The sequence below is a fragment of the Empidonax traillii genome, unplaced genomic scaffold (genome assembly GCF_003031625.1).
Source record: "Empidonax traillii isolate 1590-97213 ecotype Southwest subspecies unplaced genomic scaffold, ASM303162v1 scaffold8:size5222938, whole genome shotgun sequence".
Lineage (NCBI taxonomy): Eukaryota > Metazoa > Chordata > Aves > Passeriformes > Tyrannidae > Empidonax > Empidonax traillii.
The window spans coordinates 1,756,320-1,782,370 of NW_020955201.1; the positions used below are offsets into that span (position 1 = coordinate 1,756,320).

The 26,051-nt window shown below is 37.1% G+C and overlaps 1 protein-coding gene across 1 annotated transcript in view; it reads left to right on the forward strand.

Annotated features, from left to right (window-relative positions):
- ARSB (arylsulfatase B) overlaps positions 1 to 26,051 on the forward strand; it is a 66,758-nt gene that overhangs the window by 18,400 nt on the left and 22,307 nt on the right. Inside the window, exons 5-6 of the mRNA XM_027883835.1 lie at positions 15,212 to 15,455; positions 23,698 to 23,768. Coding sequence (XP_027739636.1) covers positions 15,212 to 15,455; positions 23,698 to 23,768 — 315 coding nt within the window. The remainder of the gene's footprint in view (positions 1 to 15,211; positions 15,456 to 23,697; positions 23,769 to 26,051) is intronic.

The following is a 26,051-nucleotide window of genomic DNA, read 5'->3' on the forward strand; positions in this document are numbered from 1 at the left end:
TCAAATAAGTAGTATCTGAAAAGGGTTACTTGAATCCCTGCTGAGATATTCTGGAACTGTTTTCCTTCTCTGCTTTTTCATTTTTTTCATGTATGTTCATATAAACTATGGTTTGGTTAGTACATCTGTTCCATATATTTATGAATACTCCAGAACTAAAGTATGCTCCTGGGTTAAACTGTACAGGAGAATTTAAGAGCTTCCAAATAAAAGCTCTACATAACTGTCCTTCATATTCTTTTCTCTCTCTCACTTTTCATTATTACATGTCATTGTTATGTGTAGAATATAACAGATCTATATTTGTGGGCGATTTCACTTTAACATGCGTTAAAAGAGTAAGATTTTCCCTCTCTACCTTAATTTGTGAGAGAGTAAAACCAACAGATTTTACTTAGACGATCAGAATATGTTTGTTCCAAATGCCAAGGAAGCCATACATTTTACAGATTTTTGAGTTAAAAATACCAAAAGAAACACTGAAGTCTGTATGCATGTTAGTTGTCAGTGGATGTTGAGATTTGGCCACAGGTGAGTGTGTCGGATTGTGTAAATGTCTGATGTGAAAATGACTTGAAGAGCTCTTACTGCAGTGTCCCCTGCAGTTTTCTTTTCTCTCTTTATACTAATACTGAAACTCATATTCTAATTTCCCCTTCTTTTGGAAGGTCTCTTCTTTGTATTTTAGTGTTCCTTACAGCTCAGACTTAATCATTCCTCTGCTTTCTCTATATGTTCCTCTTTATTACCTTTTGAAATATGTGTTTCTAGATACCTTCATTGCCTCCTATGACTGGAATATCTGTCTCTTACTCTACAGCATCTATCTTTACTTTTCTCTTTAGGCAGGAAGAAACACCCCCACTTTTTGTTTGAACTTTGAGCACTACTGCTGTGTGGAATGCTGCCTGCGCCTGCTTCTACTTTTGACCTCTAATTGTGTTTTCTCAAGTTAAAGTACAGCCAGAGCTTTGTGTACATTGAAGTGAGCTGACCCTGAATTCTGTATTAAGATTCCAGAGTTGCTTGAACTGGTTGGAAAGAACCAGAAATCTGCAGCAGTAATTTCACTTATATTTTAGAGTAAATGGCTCTGACTAACAACACATAAAAACAAACAATGCAGCAAATGTGGTGCAGGTTTTTCATTACTGGCTTCTTGTATTGTAGGTAATCTACATGTTTAGAATACACAAAAGATTATTACTGATCACTGCAGAGAACTGGATGTAGTGAAGCACTGCACTGCTTCTGATATCTTGCAAGTGAATACTTTGTCAAATCAGCAATGAAATAGGGTATGCTGATGACTGATACACAGAATTTAATGACAGTTTTAATAGTTGTATCTCTTTAAGTCTGTTTTAAGTCTACTTCTTTCTGTTTGCACTGCAGCAATGTAACATGTTTTACAATCATATAAGCATTTGTAACAAGTGAATATTAGGAATGGCATCCTATGCATGCTTTTTATGTTAAGTCTGAAGTTTTTTCAATAGTAATCTTCCATTCAGTAATATTCTCCCATTACTCATAGGGGTTAAAAAAAAAAGGTGCATTCCATTACTTTTCTCATTGCAGTTGTGACTGCAAATGATATCAATTCATATTCTGCTGCCATCAGGCTGTATTCCACTGATTTCAGTGGATTGAAAAAGCAAAGCCTTTGCTTAAAACAATTTAATAATTACATTTTACTGACCACAAATGGCTCAGATTGACTAGGAGAGATAAACTACTGCTGACCATCAGTTACAGTTCATTAGAAAGTCAAAGGTAGCAGAAAGAATTCAGTGGCAGAAAAAAAAAAAAAAAAAGGAAAAATGCATACCTCAGGAGGAAGAATAGCTTTGTAGACAGCAATGCTGATGTGTGGGGCTAAGGTTAGGGTTTTTTTCTGCCCACAGGTGCCTCCTTTCACAGGCGATTGCCCCGGGGTCTCTTAGCTGCACTCAGGGACTGCATGTGGCTTCCTGTGATTCTCTCCAAGTGACCTTGGGTAGCTTGAATGTTTTTAATAGCTGCAGTAGTTTTAGTTTATTAAAACAACTAATTTTGATGGAACTGTGTTAAGAGTAAGCATTCTTGCAATTATACCAGCCACTTTTAGGAACTGCTGACCCCTTGTGCGATCTGAGAGCTTTTAATTAGCTCTGTTCTTTAAATTAGTTCAGTCAGAGCCTTGCTGCCGCCTAAGGCAAATGAGGAGATTGGCTTTGGGAAAACACGGACCTGAAGACCTTGTCTAATTTAAGGGGTCATGTATTCCATAATCCTGAGAGAAACCTGAAGTTAGATTTTTGTCAAATTAGTAGCTCCTCTGCTAAAGTGGGAGTACGAGAAAGATGGGACTTCTAGACTCATATATGGATCAGGTAGTGGTTTTTAATGAGGTCAGAAGTCCTTATGAGGAAGAAAAAACTGCAACTGTAATTGTGAAGATTGGGAGAGCTCATCACTCAAGGTGCCACCATTACCTCATTTGCAGTGACGTAGCCCACTGACATTTGTTAATGCAAGTTTGGACTAAGCAGGCTGAGGGAGGATCAGTTGAGTAGTTTGGTCAATAATACAAAGAAGAGGGTAAATTCTGGCTGTTGGTGACATCAGGGACGACTAGCGATAGGGGAGAAACTCATTTGGAGAGCACAGGTTGAATCAGAAAGCAGATGTGCTTTAGTGTTTTAATATCATTACGTTATGTAAGAAATTTGCACGGGAAAGAAGGCAAGATGTCTTCTGAAAATGAAAGGATTAACCTATTCTAACGATGGGTGAAACATTTGACCATCCAGGACTAAAGTTTTATTTATAGTGAACCGCTGTCTTTGAGGAGAGGAGTCTGTTAGTGCAATATGGATTTTTCTGCTTCTTTCCCACTTCAAGGAATGGGAAAGGAAAACCTGTAAAGGATAGAGTTTCCAGGGTAAGCATTCTAGGAAATGATCATTAGGCACAAACCCATCAAAACTATAATGTCCAGCAATAGCAAAATATAGAATTCTACTATTCCTTTGAAGTCTGCAGTTGTTTCTGTTGTGCTTACGAACAACTCCCCTTTGAAATCTCTGAGAGTTGTAGTGTATATTTAGGTACTGAATGTGGTCTCTACAGCTAGATAGTTGCCAAGAGGAGAGATTTCACAACTTCAGAATTCAGGAAATACGATCAAACATGGCAGAAAGTTCAAGGATGATGATGTTGGAGAAAGGTTGTATCTTGCCAAGAGGAAATTGCTGTGACCTTATTGAACTTGCATGGTGTCTTGCAGGCCTATTGCAGACTTTCAAACATGGGAGTAGTTAGAAGAGGGCATGTGTTGGCATGTAGCTGGGAAAAAAAATCACAAAGCTGGAATAAAATAATCATTAATAAGTTAAAAATTTCAAGTATTCCTTCTTGCCAGTCATGTGATATGACCAAATGAAGGAGGAGAATATTAGGCACAACTGTTTATTTGGAGAAAATAAGTTCAGTTTTGTCTGGCTTAACATCCTCTTCCTTAGATTCAGCAATATGTTATTCAGTGATTGTAACCAAGCAAAGATGTTAAACAAATAAATAACAAGCATAAACTTACTCTGAAACAATCATTCAGCAAATAGGTTATCTACCATTTTCCTGCCTGGAAAACATAATCCATTGCTGAAAAACAGATTTATGAGAACTGGTTAAAAACACTGCTTAGATTATTAAAGAGAACAGAAATTATTTATGTAAACTTCCATTTCTCTTCACTACTTGTGTTTCTGTGTCACCACATTAACTTGTCAAATAACACCTTTCGTCCCCTGTAAGCTTGGTTGCATTTAGCAAAAGCTGAGGTGGCTGCTGGTAGAGGCCTAGACAACACTAAATATACCTATACAAGACTGATTTTCAACTTGTCCAGTTAACTTACCTGTTTGTTTCATCTGACTTTCTAGGAGAATGAAGTAGCCTATGGCAGAGATGTGTGATGAAAAAGGCTAATTGCTTTGTGATCTGTTGTAACTAAGACCAGTGTTATAAGGAATATTATTTTCTTCATTTTTTAGAGTGAAGAGTTTCAGGTTTTGTGGTTATTGTGCTTGATGTGAGAACTAACTTAAGAACACATACTTCTTACTAAAGTGCACTTTTTACAAATGTCCCCTGTATCAAGTAATAACTAAAGACTTTTGTTTCCTTTTTTTTTATCTTTATGCCAGCAGGTATCTGATTTTTTCTGCTAATGAATTGAGTCAGTATATTCTGGGTATAGCTAGGGCCCCAAGTGATTAAAAACTCAAATCACTCCTCTCAAACAAAAGTGATGTAAAAACCAGATGTAAATCTGTCCAATTGCCGGAATCAAGTCATTGCTTGCACTGTGTAAAGCCAGTGCATGTGTCTAAACTTAAGAGGGAAAAAAAGACTTCCGGCTTGTAGAGGGTAAAATATAAAAGTCATAGACATGCAGGAGGAGTTTGGTTGCTGCTGAAGTTGTTTCAGGGGAGGTTTGGGTTAGGTATTGAAAAATCTTCTTCACCTAAAGGGTGGTTGGGCACTGGAACAGGCTCCCCAGGGAAATGGTCACAGCACCAACTGACAGAATTCAGGAAGTGTTTGGGTGATGCTCTAACGCACATGGTGTGACTCCTGGGGCTTGTCCTGTGCAGGGCTAAGGTTGGACTTGATGATTCTTGTGGGTCCCTTTCAACTCAGGATATATTCTGTGATTCCGTGCTGGATGCCCAAGGATCAGCTATAATACTCCTCATGCAGAGTTGTGGCCCTGCCACTCCTGCTGTTTGAAGTGAACTTCTTAATTTCCCAGACTGAAGCTTCCCTTCTTCCTGGGCTGGTTGGAGAGTTTCATCATGGGGAAGTTTTCCCCGTCTGCAGGCAGTGGTGTTGAAAGGTGCCCATCTGCATTGCCTTTTTGTGTGCAGGCTTGGTTGGACTGTGTGCAGCCCTATTCTTTCTCCTCAGCCTTTCTCCCAAAACCTTTCCCAGCTGTATCCTGATGTGCTAAACTACTTAAATTAACTCCAGATTGCTCTGTTTATTGTGTGCCAGAGAAGTGACAGAAGGCAATCGGAGCAGCCTCAGCTCAAGTAAACTCCAAGAAAGAGGGGGTATAGGATATTAGGATAGAAAACGTGGGTTCTGGGAAGAACCCTGAGGCTTTAATGGCTGTATATTAGATCATTGGTCTGTGCTGGTTGCATGTAATTCTAAGTTTTGGCAGCTTCGCATCCCTGGAAGTCGTTTTCTGTTTTTTGAGTTTGGGTTGGTTTTTTGGTTTTTTTGGTTGATTGTGGGTTTTTTGGTGTTCTTTTTTCTTTTTATAAAGAAACAAAAAGAGTGTTAGGTCAAAGTAGTAATTTCTTCCCTCCCCACCAAACGACAGTGGAGAAGAGTGAAATAAGGATCCTCTAGGGCTGTCAGCCTCCTCGAAGGCCATGCACATGTTAAAGCCTCTACTGCATGTGAAGTCAGGGACATCTTTTCTTGTTTATCACTCTGATCAGCAGTAAATGTAAAACTAGTTTCCCACCAGCTCCTCTCTTCACTGTTGGGATCAGAACGTGAAGAATCTTCTTACCTTACAACTGCAACCTAAAATACAAAACTAGCAGGTCTGAGATCAGGTGTTTTCCATACAGCTGAAAGTGTGGGTGCATTGATTTTGGCTGATCGCTGCTTATACAGTGTCTGTAAGCACAGTAACAGTGGCCTGACTTCCTGCTTTTTTCCTCTAAAAACTGCTATAAATATACCTCCTAATTAGATCCATAATATTTTTTGGATTATGGTTTTTTTTAAGCGAGTCACGCTGCTTCCAGGAGCAGAGGAAGAAACCCAAATGCATTCAAAATAAACTTCCGAATGCTTTTACTGAATAAAAACACCTAGGTGCTGCCAGCTATTGGACAGTCTCTGCACTTAGAAAATTTAATGCTTGAAATTCAGTGCTTCCCAGCATACTTGCGGTCATATGTCAGTCTTATCCAATCCTCTTTAGTATCCTTTATTAGTATCTGCCTACCATATGGACATGTCTCTTCTGTTTGATAGGGAGATAGGGCGGATGCACTTGAAAGCTCAGCATTCTTCTGAGTTACATTTACAAGAATTATTTATTTTAAATGCAAAGAGGGAGCATATAGGAGAGACTCTGTTATTCTGTTTAGCAAAGAGAAACTGTTCCACTCTCATCTTCATAAAGCCAATAATGTATTAATCAGAAGCACGAAACTGGAACAGTAGTTATTTTTGACCATATTTCCCCTTCAAACACTTTGTGCATGTATTTCATCCTAGATTACATGTAGTTGGTGGCTTTAGGATTTTAGCAGCCTTTAGTTTCATTAGCAGAAGTTTAAAAGGTTCCTTTTTCTCCTTGTTTTGAAGATGCTTTAATTGAGTAACATATTGAAATACCCTGCATTATGAAATAAACCAAAGCTGTTTTTTTTCTTCTGGTCTGTACTCACTTTAAAAATATTGTGTTAGACAAGGCTTTCAAACAGAGCTTGGCATGGTTTACATATCAGACAGATGTGTGCTAGATCAGCTTACTGCAGGGGTCCTTGAGGAGAAATTAAAGGGTATGGGAGTTTTCTCTTGCAGCTTCAGAGAAATTCATCAATTAAAAAAAAAAAAAAAAAAAAAAAAAAGAGTTAAAGTACAGGTGGAAACAGAAAAAAAGAGCTGGGGCATGCCAGTGTTGGATTTGAAAAGTACTGCAGATACTGTAGGAGTATTTGGCAAGTGTTTTGTAACAATTTTCAGGAAAAAAGGAGACCTGGGTGTTGTTAACCAGGAGCCAGAAGTGCTATACTAGATATTTAAAGACAATGGTTGATTGTAGATATCATGAGTACATGATAAACAGTGAATTGAGTTGTGATATCTAATTGTATTTATGTAATCCTTAAAGTCAAGTTTTCCTCTTACTTTGCCTTTGCAAATGTACTATGTCAAATAATTTCTTTGTACTGTGTTCTGGATAGGATAAAAAAGTGATTGCATAGTCAAAGACTTTCTTGATACACAGCCCTTGATTTTTTTCTCCCTCCTTTTTTTTTTTTTTTTTTGACTGATTCCTTATCAATTAATTCCTAAATCTTGGTTGGTTATTTCTTGCTCTGTGGATATATAAGTTATATGCATGTAGATGTATTAAACTTTTGATAGCTATTTTAAAAAATGAATGTTGGTATCCAAGGGAAGTATTATTCATATTAAATTCATAAATTTCATTTGCATAAAGTATTTTGCATGTTTAATTTTGTGTATGCGGTATCAGGCAATTTTTGACTTCTGTTACTTACTGCTGAAGTTTATTTATGAAAGGTTTGTTCTGCTCTGAAACGTATACAGTGCAAAACAGTTCAGAAATACTTAATTCACTGGATTGCTGTGCTGAAAGAGACTTTTTTTCTCATAAGACAGTTATTTTCCTTGTAGGAAGTAATTAATTACTGCTGTATTTTCTAGAGGTATTGTCATAAAGATTTTCCATATTCTTAGATCACTCTTTCTTCTTCAAGTACCGAAACCAGTTGTTAAACTTGCTGTGATAATTAGGATTATTAGGACATATACTTAGGATTACAGTTCTGATACTGTAATCTAGGTTGTATAAAATGTAACACAAACTTAGATGCATTTATATCATCTTCACAGAACAGAAAGTTTAAAATAAATAGAAATTAAGGATAGTTTATGTAAACCGTGCATATGTTTATGAGGTATTCTCATTGTCTAACACAATTAGCACACTAAATGTAGTCAGTGAGTGTTTGTTTTTTGGTTTTTTTTTTTTTTTTTTCTGGTGAGAAGGTTATGGGTAACTTCCTAATATTTGAACTAAGAAAATATAAAGACTGAAAAGAAATGCTGAAGTGAAAACTGCTTAGTAACAGCACCAAATACAGCCCTGGAAGAATCTGTGGAGGAATTCCAGGAAACTCTCTCTGAGGAGCTTGTCTAGAACAGTTTGCCAGGCATGTCAATAGGACTCTGGGGTGTAGCTCACTTGTGGTTGCAAGAAGAATGCAGTTACCTGAGTGGTCACCAGGGAGACAAAAAAAGTATTGTCTATTAAAAAAAAAAAAAAATCACTTTTCTGTAGTATAATTGAAACAAGGCCTGGTCCTCTGCAAGGAGCATGCTGTTTCTTTGGGAAAAAAAAGGCAAAAGAAAATTTTTTTTATTGACACACTTAAGCCCTCAGAGCTGACAAAAAAGCAATGAGGAAGATCTTTAAAAAAAGACAGTTTCTTGCCTATTTGCAGACAAAATAGTACCTTTATTCTAGACCATTATTGTAAGGCAACATCATGATCAGAAGCTGCTAAGATAGAATGTGCAGGGAGTAGAAGTTGCAGGAAGGAAGTTGCTTTGGCCACATGTCCACATGCTGGAGAAGTAAGGGTGTTGGCCATACTGTACTTAAGAAGTCTTTGGAAACTCTTATTACAGTGTTTTTCTCACTCTCCGAAAAGTAAAACATAAAGGCCTCTTTATAGCTTTTTTAATAAGTTTTCATTCCACTGCATAGACAATAACATTTTTTTTGTGCGTATAACTGGGTGAAATTAAGCTCACTTTCTTAGAGAACTGGCCTTATACAAAATTGCAGTCTTGTTTCCATTTAATTTGTCCTCCCAACTATAAGTTTCAAGCCCACTGATCAGTTTAAGCTGAATTTCTTAGAGGAGTGAGCTCTGATGCTTGAAGTTTTAACAAATCTGTCAGTGCTATTCATATTGCCCCTGAGTTCAGTAACCACTGTGGACATGGCAAGGAATGTGCACAGGCAAAGGATATTTGTGATCCTGAGGAGGACATTTGTCAGGGTTCATTCTTAAGTCAACACTTCTGCATTTTTTGGTTTTCTACTGTCTAATGAGGTACAAATCCCAAATGAATCTTTCCCCATAATTTTGAGTATCTAATACCGATGTGGGTTATCTTCAGAGTATAAAGCAGACTGTACAGCTTCAGTTCGAAAGTAATTCTGTAAAACAGTGACTCCATCCAAAGACTTGAATCCATGCTTCATTAGTTACTGCTCTCAGAATTCTTTTATTGCTGTTTTTTATTGTCCATCTCCTCTTTAAAGAACTCTAAATCATTAAACTGCTTACTAGTTACATACATCCCACATCACTGCATGTATACATTGTGCTAGTCAAAATGTTTGGTAGCTGGCAACTCTTCAGAGAAGTGCTTGGGAGAAACAGAAAGGCCTCTGTGTTTAGTTTTGTTTATTGATTCCTTTAAAAACTCCTACAAAACATCTTTTACAGTTTAGAAATTACAGATTTAACAAATTAAATCCTTTCTCATGTGTATGACAATGAATATTAATTACAAAAGCAGATGTTTGTGAAAAGAAAACATTTGCCCTTGTTTTTAAAGATACATTTTATATTCAAGACACACAAGCTATATTTTGCATTTTTTTTCTAATGCTGAAAGGGTTTTATTGAATAATTTTTTTAAAAGAACCTTTCCTCTTCATTATCTTAAGTATTAAAATCACTGAAAGACAGTCACCTGCTTTTTGAGTATAGATTATATTTTCTGGATTTTTTTGTGGGAAATTGTCCTATTTTCACCCAAATTCTTTTGTTATAGAAGTACAAGAGGTCATGGGCTTAAGCTCTGCCAGGGGAAGTTTAGGTTGAATATTAGGAAGAAGTTCTTTACAGAGAGAGTGGTCAGACATTGGAATGGCCTGCCCAGAGAGGTGGTGGATTCACCGTCCCTGGAGGTTTTTAAGATGAGGCTGGATGTGGCACTGAGTGCCATGATCTAGTAATCAGAGTGGAGTTGGATCAAGGATTGGACTTGATGATCTCGAAGGTCTCTTCCAACCCAGTTAATTCTATGATTCTATGATACTCTGTGTTTTTGTTGTTTCAACTCGCTCCATTAAAGTGTCTTAATGTGAACAACATTGTATGGACTTTAAGAGGAATGAGAAAGTGACTAGATGAAAATAGAAGTATGAAAGAGTGTAGAAATAGGCCTTTAAGAAACGATGTTTTTCTTGAAGGCATATTTGGGTAGTTGCTAGAGTCAGAAGAAAGCCAGTTAATTTTTCCGCAGATCTTTAATCAAAACGGATGACAGAAGTTCTTACTTCAAAACTTATTTTTTTTTTATAACAATGCGTGGTATTTACTGAGGATCAGCTTTGCCAGTACTTTAAAAAGTCATCACCATGGCTAGGCTTTGCAAACGAAGATCTGAGAGGGGCTCTACCCACGCTTGCTGCAAGCGCGCTGATGGCTAAAAAGGCCAATGCGAGATAGACAAGTCCGGTTGCAGAAGGCACAGCAGAAAGAATCCCCAGGTGATATCGACAAGACGTGATTCTTTCTGTGTTGTCTTTTCTCCTCGAGAGTGATCCTGCGTGTGTTCTCAAAAGCAGCAGCAGCGTTATAGATGGTGTGTCTCCAGGCCTCCCCGTTGGAGGCCAGGGTAGACCAAGGGTGGTGATCGATATGGCCAAGGCTGAGGGATTGTTTCAGGCAGTCCTTGTATCTCCTCTTTGGGGCTCCTCTCTCCCTGCAGCCAGTGGCAAGTTCCCCATAGAGCACGATCTTAGGGAGGCGTCAGTCCTGCATCCTGGAGACGTGCCCTGCCCAGCACAGCTGTGTTCTCAGCAGCATGGCCTCCTGAAGCACTTTGGCAACTTATTAAAAATAGCATTCTGCAGTCCTCTGAAGAATCCTTTGGGTTCTCCTCCAAGAAAAACAAGAACTAGTTTGATGAAAACAGTCATGAGAATTGTTGAGTAAGAAGAGAACTGCTCACCAAGCCCACCTTGCTCAGCCATCTTGTCATATAAGAAAAGCAGCCTTTTAACTCGCATGCAGCAAGCTACAACAGAAACTTTATAAAGTATTCAAGGGATTAAGGTACTGTGAATGGCTATTTTGAAAACAGAAGTTATTTCTTCTGGAGAGTTTTATGTCAATCTATTTTGTCAGGACGCATGTGCCACAGATACATTCATATGGAGAAACTAAATGAAATGTGGTGGTGTTTTGGATTTAGAAGGTTTAAGGTTTAAGGGGAGCATCAGAACTACTGATTTTGTTAGCTTCAGTTCCAATATTTTATTCAGTGTGGTAATTTTTTTTTCTTTCTTTTTTTTTTTTTTTTTTTTTTTTTTTTTTTTTTTTTTTTTTTTTTTTTTTTTTTTTGTGGTGGTACGTTCAGTTTATATTAGATTCCTGTTCCTTGGGTACTGAAGGACAACACACAAAAAAAATAGAATTACACTTGTAGCCCAGGCAACCAACTGAATCCCCATGGCAGTGGGGTTTGGGACTAGATGATATTTAAGGTCCATTCCAGCTCCCTTAACGTTCTATGATTCTGTAAGTTATGTAAATTGGCAAAGGATAATAATATTAGAGATGAGCTTGGATTTTGTACCTAGGAACTCTTCTTACCAATTCCTGACCTCAAAAATATTTATTGCTCGTGCTGTTTATGATTACACAGACTTGTTTGCAATCAATGAGATTGGTTCAGCTTTGATGGAAACTACCTTTTAAAGGCCAGGATGCTTCTGTTTCTCTCTTTTATTATGTTGCTTTGCCATTTACCCCGCCTATATCTTCTGTGCATTTTTTTGTTCAAGGTGATAATGCCTGCTACAAATTCTTCTTCTATCAGTGACATTGTCTCTCCCCAGGGTTTTCTTCTGCTGTGTCAAATTTCAGCCTGTAGAGGAAAATCCTGTCAGAATGGAAATAAAACATTGCGGTACCCCTGTCCATAAAGTAACTCATAAGAGTGTTATGTATATATATTATAATAAATAAGAGTGATTAATACTGTGAGAAAATAAGGATAGCTAAACATCTGTGAAAGCAAGCCAGCCAACAAGCAACAAAGCTCTTGAAAAATGTGCAATCCTTCCATTCAAGAAAGCAAACAAAGCTTCATAAATCAGCTAGGTAATGCATATGGCAAGTAGCATAATTTCTAAGTATAGCCTTATTCTCTCCCCTTTCATCATTTCATTAGGGACAAGAGCTGGTTAGTTTTATGATTTTTTTAATTCCTTTAGTATCTTGTGGGTACTACTGCAGTCTAAATTATATAGCTGTAGTTACAAAAGCAATTCTTACAGATAGGAAGCATCTGCTCACTACATTTTCCAAACTATTTCAGTATTTTTAATGAAAAATGTATTTGATGTTTGTCTTCAGGAGGGAGAGAATAATTAAGTATCATGCTTGGGGGAGGTTTGTGTTTTTAGAGCTGAAGTAGCAAGGCTGAAGCTTTAATAATAGGCAGTGTTATAAACTAAGGATACTAGCTGTAAGTAGCTGGATTCCAAAAGCTTTACTCTGGAGAGTGTCTTCTGAGATAAAGTATTAGGATGAGTCATGGAGAGAAACAATTGCAAGAATGGATGATAAATCATTCGGAAAATATTTTAAAATAGATTTAGAATTGGATATGAAGCCAAGGTAGAACATGAAGGAACAATGATCCCATTTGTCTCATACCTAAGTGGATTTTAAGAGTGTGTTTTAAACTAGTGGGAGTTTCCATATGGACTTCAGTGTTTGTTCCATATCTGAGACACTTTGCTAAAATAGTGTAAGGAGTTAGTGAGGAATAACTTATTTGGGAAAACATGGATGAATGGCTGTACTTCTGCAGATGAAGGATTTGTCTAGCCAAGCATCTCCTCACTATGGCAATGCCTGGTAGCACATATCTAGGAAAGAGTACTGGGGACTAATCATTTGTGCTTCTCACTAGAACTTTTGTGAAAACTTTCAAATCTTCTCCAGTTTGTGGCTGAAGAAATTCCTGAGACTGAGGTGGTGTATTTTCCTGTAAGAACTATAAGTTAATTTTTCATCTTTTCATCCAGTGGCATTCTTCACCCATGCAAGCTTTTATCATCAATTGTCTACATCTCCTCTATCTCAGAGGAAAGATATCTGAACATGGTACATGCATGACACATACACAGCCAATACCCATTCTGTCTCTTGCTGTCTAGACATACTCTTGTAGATTAGACCAACAAGAACATCCATTACAGTCCTGTAGTGGTTGTTCATGCCTGCCTTTCTGCCATCTCTATACCTCATGCAATAAGTGGTTTCTTGTTTATTCCCTCCTCACCCTGATTATTTAGTGGTTAGCTTAATATTTTATCGATACAGACTCCATTATGGTCTTTCACTACTGTGTAACCAACTCCTCTTTAACAAAGTGTTGATACTTGAACTCCTTGATAATAGTTTACACCATGTGGAAGGTGCCACTAATGTATGAACTGCCAGTGACACATCAGTTCTGTTCTACCTACGTAGAAAGGAAACAAACTTCAGTAATCAAAACAGAAACCAACCTTTTCCCCCACAACACTTTCTTCACAACACAGTCAAGAAATTAGGCAGGGAGGGCCAGTTGAACATGACTTCTGGAGGAATTTCCTTGCCACTCTGTTGCTGATAATCAGGAATAAAAAAACCCCTCATGCAATCTGCTGCTGTTAAACTGATACAGACAGTAAGTAGTCTATGATACAAATAAGGTATTTAGCATACTTAAGTTCTAATCCCACTGTATGTCCGAACTGTGCTTTAATATAGTGTAGATAAGTTACCTTTTATTCTAAGGCCACCAAAGATTAAAATCTACTGGAAGCTAGTCCCATGAGTATCCCTGACAGGAATTCCTGTTTATATTATGAGTAGAAGGAATTGTTGAAACTGGTTTTTTTGTTATGTTTTGTTTGTTTGTTTGTTTGTTTTATTGTAACTGGCAACTTCTTTAATTTCTCAGAGCTCAGAGCTCAACAGTGTTGTGTGAGAAATATTGGTACAGCTCTTAAGTCATTTATTTTTAACCCAAGAGTGCAGGACACACAGGCAACCCTACTGGAACCTGACTGGGCCACAGAACACTTTACACTTTTCCAATCATTCTCTGTTTACTGAATGCTTCATTTAGCTTAGGCTTCCACCTCTCAAAGTCTTCACAGAGACATGTAATTTATTCCTTAGTAGGGCAAATATGATCTCTTCTGTATATTAGAAAGATGTTGAGTGGGAGTTTGATTGAATTAATTAATGAATCAGAAGGGAGATAATTTTGTTGTGGTTACAGTGAAGTTCTTCTGTAAGGTCTTGGACATGTACTTCATGTTTCTTCCCTCGAATTCTGGGTTTTTAATCAGAAAATACAATATGAACATGTCAAATTGCACTGAATGTCAGTTCAACAATTACTATTTGAAATTTTGCCTCATTGAAATACAGGAAAATTATGCTCAAAAGAGTTGCCAGCAGTGACTCTTCTGAAAACACTGCAATAAGTTGGAACAAGAACAACTGTACAGCAGAACTAAAAGTAACTTCAAAGAATCCTTAGTTCTGTTAACTTCAAGAATCTGGATTTTATACTAAGTGTGGAAGTTTGATCAGAGACAGTTAAAAAAAGTATTCCATGAGCTATCTCTAATTCATGTATATATCTCTAATTTACTGCAGTCACTATGTAACTTTTTCTGTAACCATCTTATATGTTATTCTCACCAAACAATAAATTCAGTATATTTTGGAATCACTTAATTATTTTAACTAGTTTCAACTCATTTTATTAGGGCTATCTCCCTCTGCCTGAGAAACTCTCTGTTTTGTCTGACATTATGAATCAATGTGCTGCCTAAAAATCTAGGAAAAAAAATGCTTCTAAACTAGGAGTACGAGTACAGTCCTAAGACTGGAATAACAGGTTTCCATTTTAAGCATACTATACCACTTCAGAAACGAGAGTATTCTGAATCTGATAGCATTGACAGCAAATCTTCTTGAGGTCTTTAAATTAGATGAAACTAATTTTTTTAAATCTTTGATTCTGAGAGCTTTGGGTTCCTAAAGGTATTTTGAGTCATGGTCAGAAGTTGCTCTCAATGAAGTCTTTCTAAATCATTGTCTTGTAGTATGGTGTTATTTCTGCCTAGCAATATCTTTTCATTGTAGTAATTTTAAAGAGTTAAGTAATATGTTTGTTACTTGCTCTGAATGTGTGACATGTTACATGAAGACTTAACAGCGCTATCCAAGTACTCACATGACAGGCTTGTATTGTGAAAATATTTATTTAAATAGATGAGTAAGTGTTGTGGGGAGGATTGTTCTTTTTCTTTCTTACCAGAAATTCCTTTTATTTACCTGTTTTTCAGATAACGGAGGACAGACTTTGGCAGGTGGGAATAACTGGCCACTGAGAGGGAGAAAATGGACCCTCTGGGAAGGAGGAGTGAGAGGAGTAGGCTTTGTTGCGAGTCCTTTGCTGAAACAAAAAGGTGTAGAAAGTCATGAACTCATCCATATCTCTGACTGGCTGCCAACACTGGTGCACCTTGCTGGAGGAAATACCAATGGCACTAAGCCCTTGGATGGCTTTGATGTTTGGAAAGCTATCAGGTAACTTGCATGTCAAATTACCAAGTCAGCATTCTGGTATAAGAATTTAATCAGCCCAGAAAACAGAACTGGATCTGGGAGGAAAATATTATGTGTTCCTTTGCCTAAATAAAGGGAAGGTATAAATGCGGTTAACTGTGCTGTCCATAAGAGAATTATCCAGGTTTCAAATTAATCCTGTTCAGAGATACAAAGCCTCCGTACAGCTTTAAGTAGAAATTTGGAATTTTTCAGTGTAAACACAACAGCGCACAAGCATGGTATACTTTTTCAAGAACACTCTGTGATCCTGAAGTATGTTAACTGATTTTGTACAGCATGGAATATAACTATGGACCAAGCCCTGCTCTCTACAGAGCCCAGTTGGGTGTCTCTGCAAAATGCATCAGGAACTGGACACATAAAAAAAATCTATGCAGACATTTAACTCACTGAACTCAGATTCCGCTTTGATGGTTTTTAGCTCAATACAGGACTTAGCAGGCTGGCTCAAAGTGTAACCATTTGCACAGGCCTGTATCATGCAGTGTCTCAAAAAGTGTATGAGGTCAAGTACAAAATTAGAACTGACCTGGTTCCTGAGGGGTCATGATGCTGTGACTGATTCTAGCAAGGTGGAATGCTCAGAAGTACAGTGCAGACATGCTTAGATGACTGGAAGAAAGAGCCAACATAGCTCTAGCTGGGTAGACACTGTGACCAAACTACTTTTACTGGGCTCTGTCTAACTCTGTGCACCTCTCATGCTGGTGAGATTAACTGGGACATCCCAAACCCCATTAGTTCAGATAATGGAGTCTTCTGGGCACTAAAAGAAAAATGAGTTAAATCCCATACATTTTTCCTTTGGAAAAGATTAACAGAAGTGGTTATCACAAATGCTGGATATTGGGAGCTCTGGGCACATGCGGGTATGTGCTTATTACTGAAGCCTTGGGCTCAGCAGAGTAAGGAGAATAATAGAATGTATAAGAAGAAATGAAATAGACATGAACTGGTAACAATTTTTTGCCCAGGGAACAAACTATCAAAAGAAACTCTGGTGTTACTCTTTGCAATATCTTCAGTCAAGACTTATGTTCACTCAGTCCTTCATCTTTCAAAGCCTTTTCTTTATTTCAGTGTTCTTTTATTCCACTAAAATACATTATAAAGTCTTTAAAATCTGAATTTCTGCAGAATTTTAAAGTTCTCTGACCAACCCTTAGTTTTGCAAAAATTGCATTGGTTTAAATGCCTTTGTTCCTTCCTTTTTTGGGCTGCATGTAATGTATTCATTGGTAGGGCTAAATCGTATTGTCTGTGTTTTTAGGAGTTGTATTTATTTTAGTAAGTCTTTGAATATAGTTTTAATTCACAAGAATTATCTAGGATGGAAAGTTTAATACTGCTAAAGCAGAATGAAAGGACTAGCAATTCTGTTTCCTACACGCCATTCATTTGAGGATTAGAGCTGTGTTTCTTTTGGTAGCCTTTGTTATGTTTTTATAGAGGGGTAGACTGTATGTATTATGTGTGTTATAACCTTCTGTCGCCTTCTTGGGGTTCCCACCCCAGCTGGCAGGAGAAATGTAGCTGTAACAAATGTATTTATGTACCAATTGCTGATTTTTGTGCAATTTTCTACATCGTACATTAAGATAACACTGATTTTTGTGCGTCTTAGTATCCTAGACTGTGAATTACAAGAATTAATTGCAATTCCTAGACAAGAATGAGCAGGACTGCTGTTTCGGTTAGGGACTGAGATGAATAATTGAGAGTTAGGATGGGAAGATTTGAACCTATCTACCCATCAATCTGTATAGACCTTGAAGTAAAAAAAACTAAAAGAAAAAAAACAAGCCCAGTATCCCCTCCCCAGAACCAAATCCCATATCTTGAGTTAGAATTATTTTGTTTATACCTTTTTTGAAACTGTAAGCTTGGTTTCATTCTTAGTGTTGCTTCTTTCCGAGGAGCTGAGGGGTGATTTTCAGTACTAGCTGGAATTTGCAGGAAGCTCATGGCATTGTGCCCAGGTGTATTGTATGGCTTTCTTCCAAGTGGAAGAAGATAACGATATGTATAATTGAGGCCAGGGACCATTAACTGCCAAGAAGGAATGGAGACTCCCATCCAGCCAGAAAAAGAAAAATGTTTTACTTGTCAGTGTTCCTGTGGGAAAACTTAACGTCAACAAGATCCAGGGCACACCTAAACCGTAGGCTTTTCTTCCAGCTAACAGCAGAATTCCTCTCTACTTCAGGTTCTGTTTCAACCAGGTGTTCTTTGCAATGGACTGATCTGCTCAGGTCAGGTTACTTCAGCAGGAGAGTTACATGTTGGGAAGGATAAGTACAGCTGCGTCAGCACCCTATTGACATTTGTGTCTTATGTCTTTGTAAAGGGAATGAATGCAATGTTTACTGGCACTGCTGTGGGGAACAGGTGACCCTACCCTGTGGTTTTACTTCTGTCAGCAGAGGGCCTCTGTCTGGGCAGGTAAAAAGTCAGGTTTTTTAGCTGTTAGGCTGCTCTTTGGCTGACCTTGCAGCCAAAATGTCAAATTTCACATGATTTTCCCATGTAATCAGGATAAATGAGTGTATTAAATTTCATGATCATAACTCAAAAGGTCACTTGAATATTGGATAGCAAACAATGAAGGCACAGTGCCCTTTTCATGGCATCTGATGAAAAGTTCAAATATGTTGCTTTGCTTGGAATAGGTAGCTCATAATGAGTGAAATTATAATTTGCTAAGATCCTAACTCATTTGAAAAGAGGAAATTGATAGCCACTCACCATATAGCATCTATGGGGTTTTTTCAGTCTCGTATTCATAGATGCACGTGCTTCTTGTGATTCTCTTTGGGTGGGAGAGGGCCTTTAATGCTGAGCCTACTGTTTCTTATGTGTGTGTTCAAAAGAAAAAGAACATAAACTTGGAGCCTTGATTTAGATATTCAAAACAATATATCAGACAGTGCAGGTATTCTCAGAAGTCACAAAAATATTGAATCTGTTTCAGTGATATGTTAATGATCAGTATTAAAAGGATGTGTTCTTAATATGCTATTTCTGTAAAAATATAAAATAAAATAATTTAATAATTTATAATAAAATACTATACCACTGTAAATAAATGTTTATAAATTTAATACAATATAGAAATATTATTATATCTACAAAACACAGAAATTAAACTCAAAAACAATACTGCTTTAACACTGTATCAATGAGAGACGTAATAGAAGAAGAATGTGATTTAATTTAAAATAGAAAGTGAAAAAAGGCAGATTTTGCTCACACTCTCACAGCCTGACAGTCTTACTCACCAAGAGGCGTATGTGTGTGTTGGACAAGTCTGCCCAGCAACCAGGCACTGGGGCAGAGGATTTCAAGCCATCCACCTGGCATCCCAACTCCATGATGCTTGTGAACAGATGTTGGGCCCAGCATCTGTTGCTATGGTGGAAAGGTCTGGCGATGCCAGCTGTGAAGTCCTTCAAGCTCCTTCTGCGTTCTTCTTAGGCTGGGTACTGTGTACAAGTCTGGTTATGTCTGTTTGTAATCCTTTTGATGCTGCTTCTATGTTCTGCTCCACCTCTGTGAGTCCCCAGGGGCCATCACTGTTTTGTCTCCAAATGTCCCCGTGGAACTGCTCAGATGTATTGGTGTCTTGTTAATATGCTAGTCTGGATTGTCTAGGCTCTAACATAGGCTCTAATGAGGCCCTTTGCCTCCTCACAGAGACCTTCCCAGTGTTTCTTCATCCATACCAGTCTTGGACTACTTCATGCAAAATCTTGTTGAAGTACATCTTTAGACCAGTGATTCATAATTTTTATTTTTCTCCAAGTACCTTTGAAATGAAACTGAACTTCTCCTCTTACTCTAACTTCTTTTTTAAAATAACTAGGATAGTATCACTGTGTCAACCTTTTCTTGGATAACTATCAGATCTTTCCAGTCTCAAGTATAAACCTTTTACATAAATCGTAGTAGATTCCCCTTTTCTAATGCCTTAGATTATCATGGGTAACACTACAATATATCTGACACCTCTAAAACCATGTTACAAATAATTTCTGAAAATACAGTGATAATATCAATAATATATTTTACAAAAACATTAAACAAAAACAAAAACAATACTAAAATGCAACTAGTCAAGGACTCTAAACTGTACTGCATATTTCCAAGCAAGTATCTGAAAAGGCACTTGCATTTCTAACAAACATCTGTTCTCCAGATGCTTGCTACTCCATTGAAATTGAGATACTAGGCAAAATAGGTTTTTTTATGTAAAAATTTGCATTGGTTGGCAATTTTTTTTTTTTTTATATCTCTTGATTTTAAGTACTGAATATCTAACACGTCCATGCTCAGAAGAAGTATTTTATTTTGCATTAACATAAAAATGAAAAAGTAAATGGTAGAGTGCATAAAGCAGTATGATAGCACATGAGAGATTCAGGATAAAATACTGTAAAAATAACTTATTTCATAAATGCTCAGGATAAAATACTGTAAAAATAACTTATAAATGCTTATTAGTGAGCATAGACTTTCAAGTTTTTGCAGGGCAAGTTTCAATTTTACATTTCTGTAGTATTGGAAATATCAGAATTGATTACATGAAGTAAATGAAGAAAGATCAGTTTGAATTTTGTGTACCAAATGGTTACATTCATTTTTGGAATTAAACACCAGTTTGAAAAAAAACTTTCATTGTTTTGGTATAAATTAATGCTGAAGAAAGAACATTTAAAACTGAGAGTAATGTTTATTTCCAGCATATCTGAAATATATTTGTTTTGTGAAAGCACTACAGATATGACCCAGAGAAGTATGACAAGGTTATAAAGGCTGAGATTTTGCAGCGTGACACTGAGGATGTTTTTGTGCCAGATAAACGTATTTACCCTGAAAAACCTTGAATTCCTTCCCAAGGACTTGTTTAACAACAACAAAACTGAAAAGATTGCATGTAGATATTTGTTCATATTCACTAAGGAATAATAGATCTTTCTGTAAGTTTTAAAAACTTCGCAAAGGAGAAGATAAAGCAGTGTTCTCAGCATACACTAGCTGAGAATTACATTGCTGGAATTACACTGTATGCTTTCATTAAGCTGTTCTTACCTAGAGGACTGTTTTGGAAAACAATAGCTTTTAGCTGCTTAAATAATTAAGACATCTTAATTATTATACCGTCAGACATGGTAGAATAATAACCAGACAAAATAAAAAGTTCCTTATTTTTAGGTAGAGGGATGAGGTATTAAAATATTGAAGTCTAAAAATAAACACTCTAAAATTAGAGCATTGTAATATATGCTTACACTGGCAGTTACTAAAACAGAAAGGCAGGTTTCCCTAGGGAATTTTGTTTCTTTGTTGTTGTAGCTGTGTTGGCTAGACTATATTCCTGATGCAAAATGTCCTTGCAGAACATCTGCCAAAGTGAATCTGCAGTACAGTCCATGTCTGTGTGGAGTTTTGTAAGTGGGAAAGAGGACAGAGTTTAGGCACAGGGAAAGGGACCTCTGTTACACATGAAATTCCCTATTTTTTGTCCCTAGAATGTTGTTTCTGTCTTCCTGATGTCTTTTGCTGTCAGATAGGTGCTTTCTTCACCATACAGTGCCAAATTCTTTTCTTTGGCTATGTTTTATGAATAATATGTGTTGATTATAAGCATCCATGTTGCCATGTTGTGCACAACAGCAGTTCCGTACTGCTTAATTAATAATGCTATAGAGCTTAATGCAGGAATGCCATAAGCTTCAGGGAGTATATCTCATGATTATATATAAATCCCATTTCCAAGTTACTAATACCATTATTCTATCCCAGAACAAAAATGGATTCCATAAAAATGACAACTGCAGCATGACAAACTTAAATTAATGCAGGTGTAATCTTTATTTTTTGTGTTCCACCACCTGTACAATAATGTTAATAGCCATGTTTAGTGTATAATATCCACTGTCCACATTAAAAGTTATAAAGGAAATTATCTTTAATGGTATGATAGTAATACAAGTCTGCTTGAACACTGTGAATATAGTTGATATAATCATAGACTCCTGTGGAATTGTAGAACAGGTTGGGTTGAAAGGGACCTTTAAAGGTCATCTAGTCCAACACCCCTGCCATGGACAGGGACATCTTCAATTAGATCAGGTTGTTCAGAGCCCTGTTCACTTAATCTTAAATGTGCCCAAGCGATAGATCATCTGCTACCTCTCTGGGCAACTTGTGTTTAACTAAACACTAAACAGCGTTTAACTACCATCATTGTAAAAATTTTCTTCCTTATATCCAACCTAAATCAACCCTTCTTCAGTGTTAAACTGTTTCCCCTTATACTGTCACAACAGGTCCTGATAAAAAGTCTATCCCCATCTTTCTTGTAGGCCCTCTTCATGTACTGAAAGGCTGCAGTAAGGCCTTTCTGGAGCCTTCTGTTCTCCAGGCTGAACAACCCCAACGCGCTTTAGCCTTTCCCCATAGGAGAGATGCTCTAGCCCTCTGATCATTTTTGAGGTCTCCTATGGACTCTCTCCAACAGGTTCATGTCTTTCCTGTGCTGAGGACCCCAGAGTTGGATGCAGTGCTCCAGATGGGGTCTCACCAGAGCAGAGCAGAGGGGGAGAATCACCTCCCTCAACCTGCTAGTCACACAGCACTGTGTGAATACTGAATGGTACGGTATGATTATCGAATGTATAAAGATGAGAAGTAAATAGGGGGAACTTATTTCATTCTTCTGTATTTGTCTCTGGTGGAAGATACTGAATTACTTAACATATATCTGGTGGTTTTATAATATAATACTGAGCAATGTAGATGCAGCTCAGAAACTGCAAAATAAGAGTATCTTCTTGGGCAGTTACTGCAGAGTCAATGACACACTATAAAATTTACATCCTAATTTAAATTGTGCTAACTGGTTCATGTTACTGTTACCTACAAACATATGGCAAAAGGCACACTTGAAAACAGCTGTCAGTGGAGCACATAGAGACAGTTAGAGTTTATTAACTCTTACATAAAATTTGTTTAAATAAGGCTGAGTGTTCCTTAGTTAAGAGTGTGACTACTGTAGATATTGGGGAGGGGGTGGTGATGGAATTAACCTTTCACTCACATTTAGGGAAAAATATTTTTGTGGCAGTTTTTATACGCTGAATTACTAACACTGTAGCTTGATTACTATACTTTTTCTGTATTAATTACAATAGTGTATTTTCTGAACACATTTGATCATTCATCCAGTTCTCCTTGTTAGTTTTGTACTTATTCAAGATGTGTAGCATCCAGAAATGGTTTTAGAAATGCAATAGAAAAATATTAATTTTAATTATTTGTTACTGAAAATTTTAAATTACAGGTAAATATTGTTTAATTATATGGTTTATGTATTAAAATAACTGTGATTTTTTAGCTCTGAACTAAAGTTTATATTACCTTTTGTTTTTATTCTTAATGTCTAGCAACTTAGGGGCCCTGGTTGAATTTTTGTATCTTAAGTGAAGCTCCGTAATGAAAAAATCCAGTTTAATTTATTTGGAAATTTCTAAAAGGATGTGTTTAGGTTCACTATCAAATGATAATATATTGTTGTGTCTTGGTGTAGCCAAGGTTCTTTCTAGTTACATCTTCCTAGATATGTTCCCCTTTATAAGGAGTAATTTTTTTTTCCACTTAACTGAGAAAATTTGCGGGTAAGTTCAGAAGCTTATTACACACCATCTCTAATGTAGCCAATGGCTAGAAAAAGAAGGATGATTTTTGTTTTCCCAAGAAGGTTCAGAATATCTAAGTAATCCTTGTGAGATCAATTACAAATCAAAGGTGGGTTTTTTTTGTGGGATAGCGATGCCTGTGGTGTTTTTTGAGGCACCCAGCCAAAATGCTTTCAGCACTAGTTCAGGTATGCAGAGAGCATAGCAAATGCCATGCCAGCTTATGCTGCGAAATTTGATTCTTAAAGCTGATTGTTGTAAACCCTGCTTTGGTAGGGCCGCTTCTGTATTCTCTAAATTTATGAATAATCCCCATAAACACCAGTGAAGTTAGGGGAAACTTATAGGGGCAAAAGCTGTTTCTACTAGGCTAGAAAGGAGCATTCAGATTAAAGCTGATAGTAATGAATTTCCAAAGCTCACTCTGTATTAGGATGACAAAAAACCAGAATCTTAATGAGTTGTAGGGGGAAATTAATATTTCCTTTTGAAATCTCTCTTAGTGAAGGAAGACCTTCTCCCAGAGTGGAACTGCTGCACAACATAGACCCCATGTTTGTGGATGACTTCCCATGTGAGTATGCTATTGACTGCTCAAGATTTATTAAACATACAGTTTATCTTCTGAACACTTCTTGTTTTCTTTAAGTGAAGTATTTCCTTTAGGGTGAAACAAAATACAGTAGGATGCCTTTTGCTTTTAAGCAAATAGATTTAAATACAGAAACATTGTCCCTGAGATGCTGTAAGTACTTAATCATGACCAACATGCACTTCCTACTTCAGAGAGCTCTGAAACACTGGTGAGTAATGAATAAAGTACTCTGGGACATGGAAAGGTTGAGGAGCAGCCGTGTGCCTGAGGTGCATGGGGAGGCACACTGCCAAAACCCCCTTCCAAACCCTCTCTTCAGTGTTCCAAATGAACTGCTCACCATAATGCATCTTGATAGAGCTATATAATATGACCTTGAAATGGAAAACTTCATTTTGTGAGAAGCTGAGAAGTTCCAAGCCTTGTGATTGCTTTTGTTCTATAATCATGTGGGTTGGATCTTCAATGCCACAATCCCATGAACTGGAGCTGAAGTTTGCTAATTCTATAGCTCTTTAAGCACCATCTGTTTTATGATTCAACGTTATTAATTTGCTAAGGACTACAAACTTTTGAGGCAGACATTTTTTTCAAACAGAACATTGGAACAGGCCCTTTCCAGTGTTTTTACAGCATTTCTGTATTTCATTAAATAAAGAAGTAAATCCAGGCAAAGGAAAAGTAGAGCAATGGAGACAGTGATCTGCTGCCAGCAAGGCAAATACACATTGTGCTGCAATAACTGGATGGAAAGGGGTAAGATGGCCTTTTGCAATGCACATCTGGTTCTGTGATGCTTTTTGTAGAAGGAGCAACATTGTGCCTATCTAGTGCTGACTGAGCAGCATTGCCTGCAGATAATTCCTACATACGGATTGAATTAAGGTGTAGCTACTCCAGTTTCTCTTCAAAGAATGCTCAGTGAATATGCTCAGTAGCATTCCTAAATGATGTTTTGTCCTGACGTAATATTGTTGGGCATACATCAGAGACCATCTTTTCCCTGTGGGAATGGCCTATGATTGATCTCAGCAGAAGTATTTGAGTAGACAAATTCCTGGTGTAAACAGAAGTGGGACAAGCAGAGATTTTCAGGATCCTGAGCTCTTTGGAAATATGTCACCAGATTGCTTTCATGATACCACGCTCTGACAATCCTTCTCTGTTTGCAGCGTACATCATGGCTTTAGTTTTTGTGTGCATGGCATGAAATGTAGGCAGGGAGTGGGGCAGGTGGTGAGAAGCTGTAATAGCATAACTCTTGTGCTAGATGAGGTGTGGTTTTTAAGTGTCATGAACAGAGGAAGGTATATGCATGCCTGTAAATTTACGATGTTTTATGTACTATTCAAAACTAGACTAATTAAAAACAAAAACTTGATTCTTCACCAACATGATCTTATGCACCATATAGGGTTTCACTGTCTCTTCTCAGGCCTATACTTTTGGCAAATTACTTTGTGTCTTAGTGAAATTATGCTTTGTCATATAAGAATTAAAATTTCTATTTAGCAATCTGAGTTATTAGGAGTAATTGTATGTGAGTCAGCTGATTCCTGCACACTGTTTTTCATATGTGGAAACTGAGTAATAAGCTTCCATAAAAACTGGTGTCTCTATTAGGAAGACACAAAGCTGAATACAAGTACTTTCATATTTTCTGCAAATATCATGGCTCTCTTTGTGCTTGTTTTGTTTTGTTTAATTTTGTTTGGTTTTAAAACGCATCTTAAACTGCCCATACAATCTCCCTGTCACTGAGGTGATAAACTGTGTCACTCTGGACTCTTGATCTTTCCTTGACTGTTTATCATTTGCATGTCCTAACTCTTTTGACATCAGAGTATTCTTATGCAGGTTTTGCTGGGTGCCCTCTAACCGCCAGTGTAGGCCTTGACCTTCTTTATGCATATTTAGCTCATGTTCTAGCCAGCTTTAAAAAATCTCATCACATTAAATCATCTTGTGTCAGATAAAGTATTCCTACTAATGCTTTTTTTTTGTAGAAATTTGAATTAAAAAATGAAATAATAACTGAAAGACATAGATTAGCCAAATCTCTGCATTTGAGGAGGATAGCAAATAAGCAAGTAAATCTCAAGATACTGTTAAATATTACATACTTTTTAAAAAGCCTTTCAGGTTGTTCTGTATAGTCAGGCAAGAAGACAGTTTACTGTTGTAGTTGGCATTAAGTTAGTACTTTACTTGCACTCAATGCAGGTTCAGTGTTCCTGAACTCTTGAGTGGTTTTGCTTATTA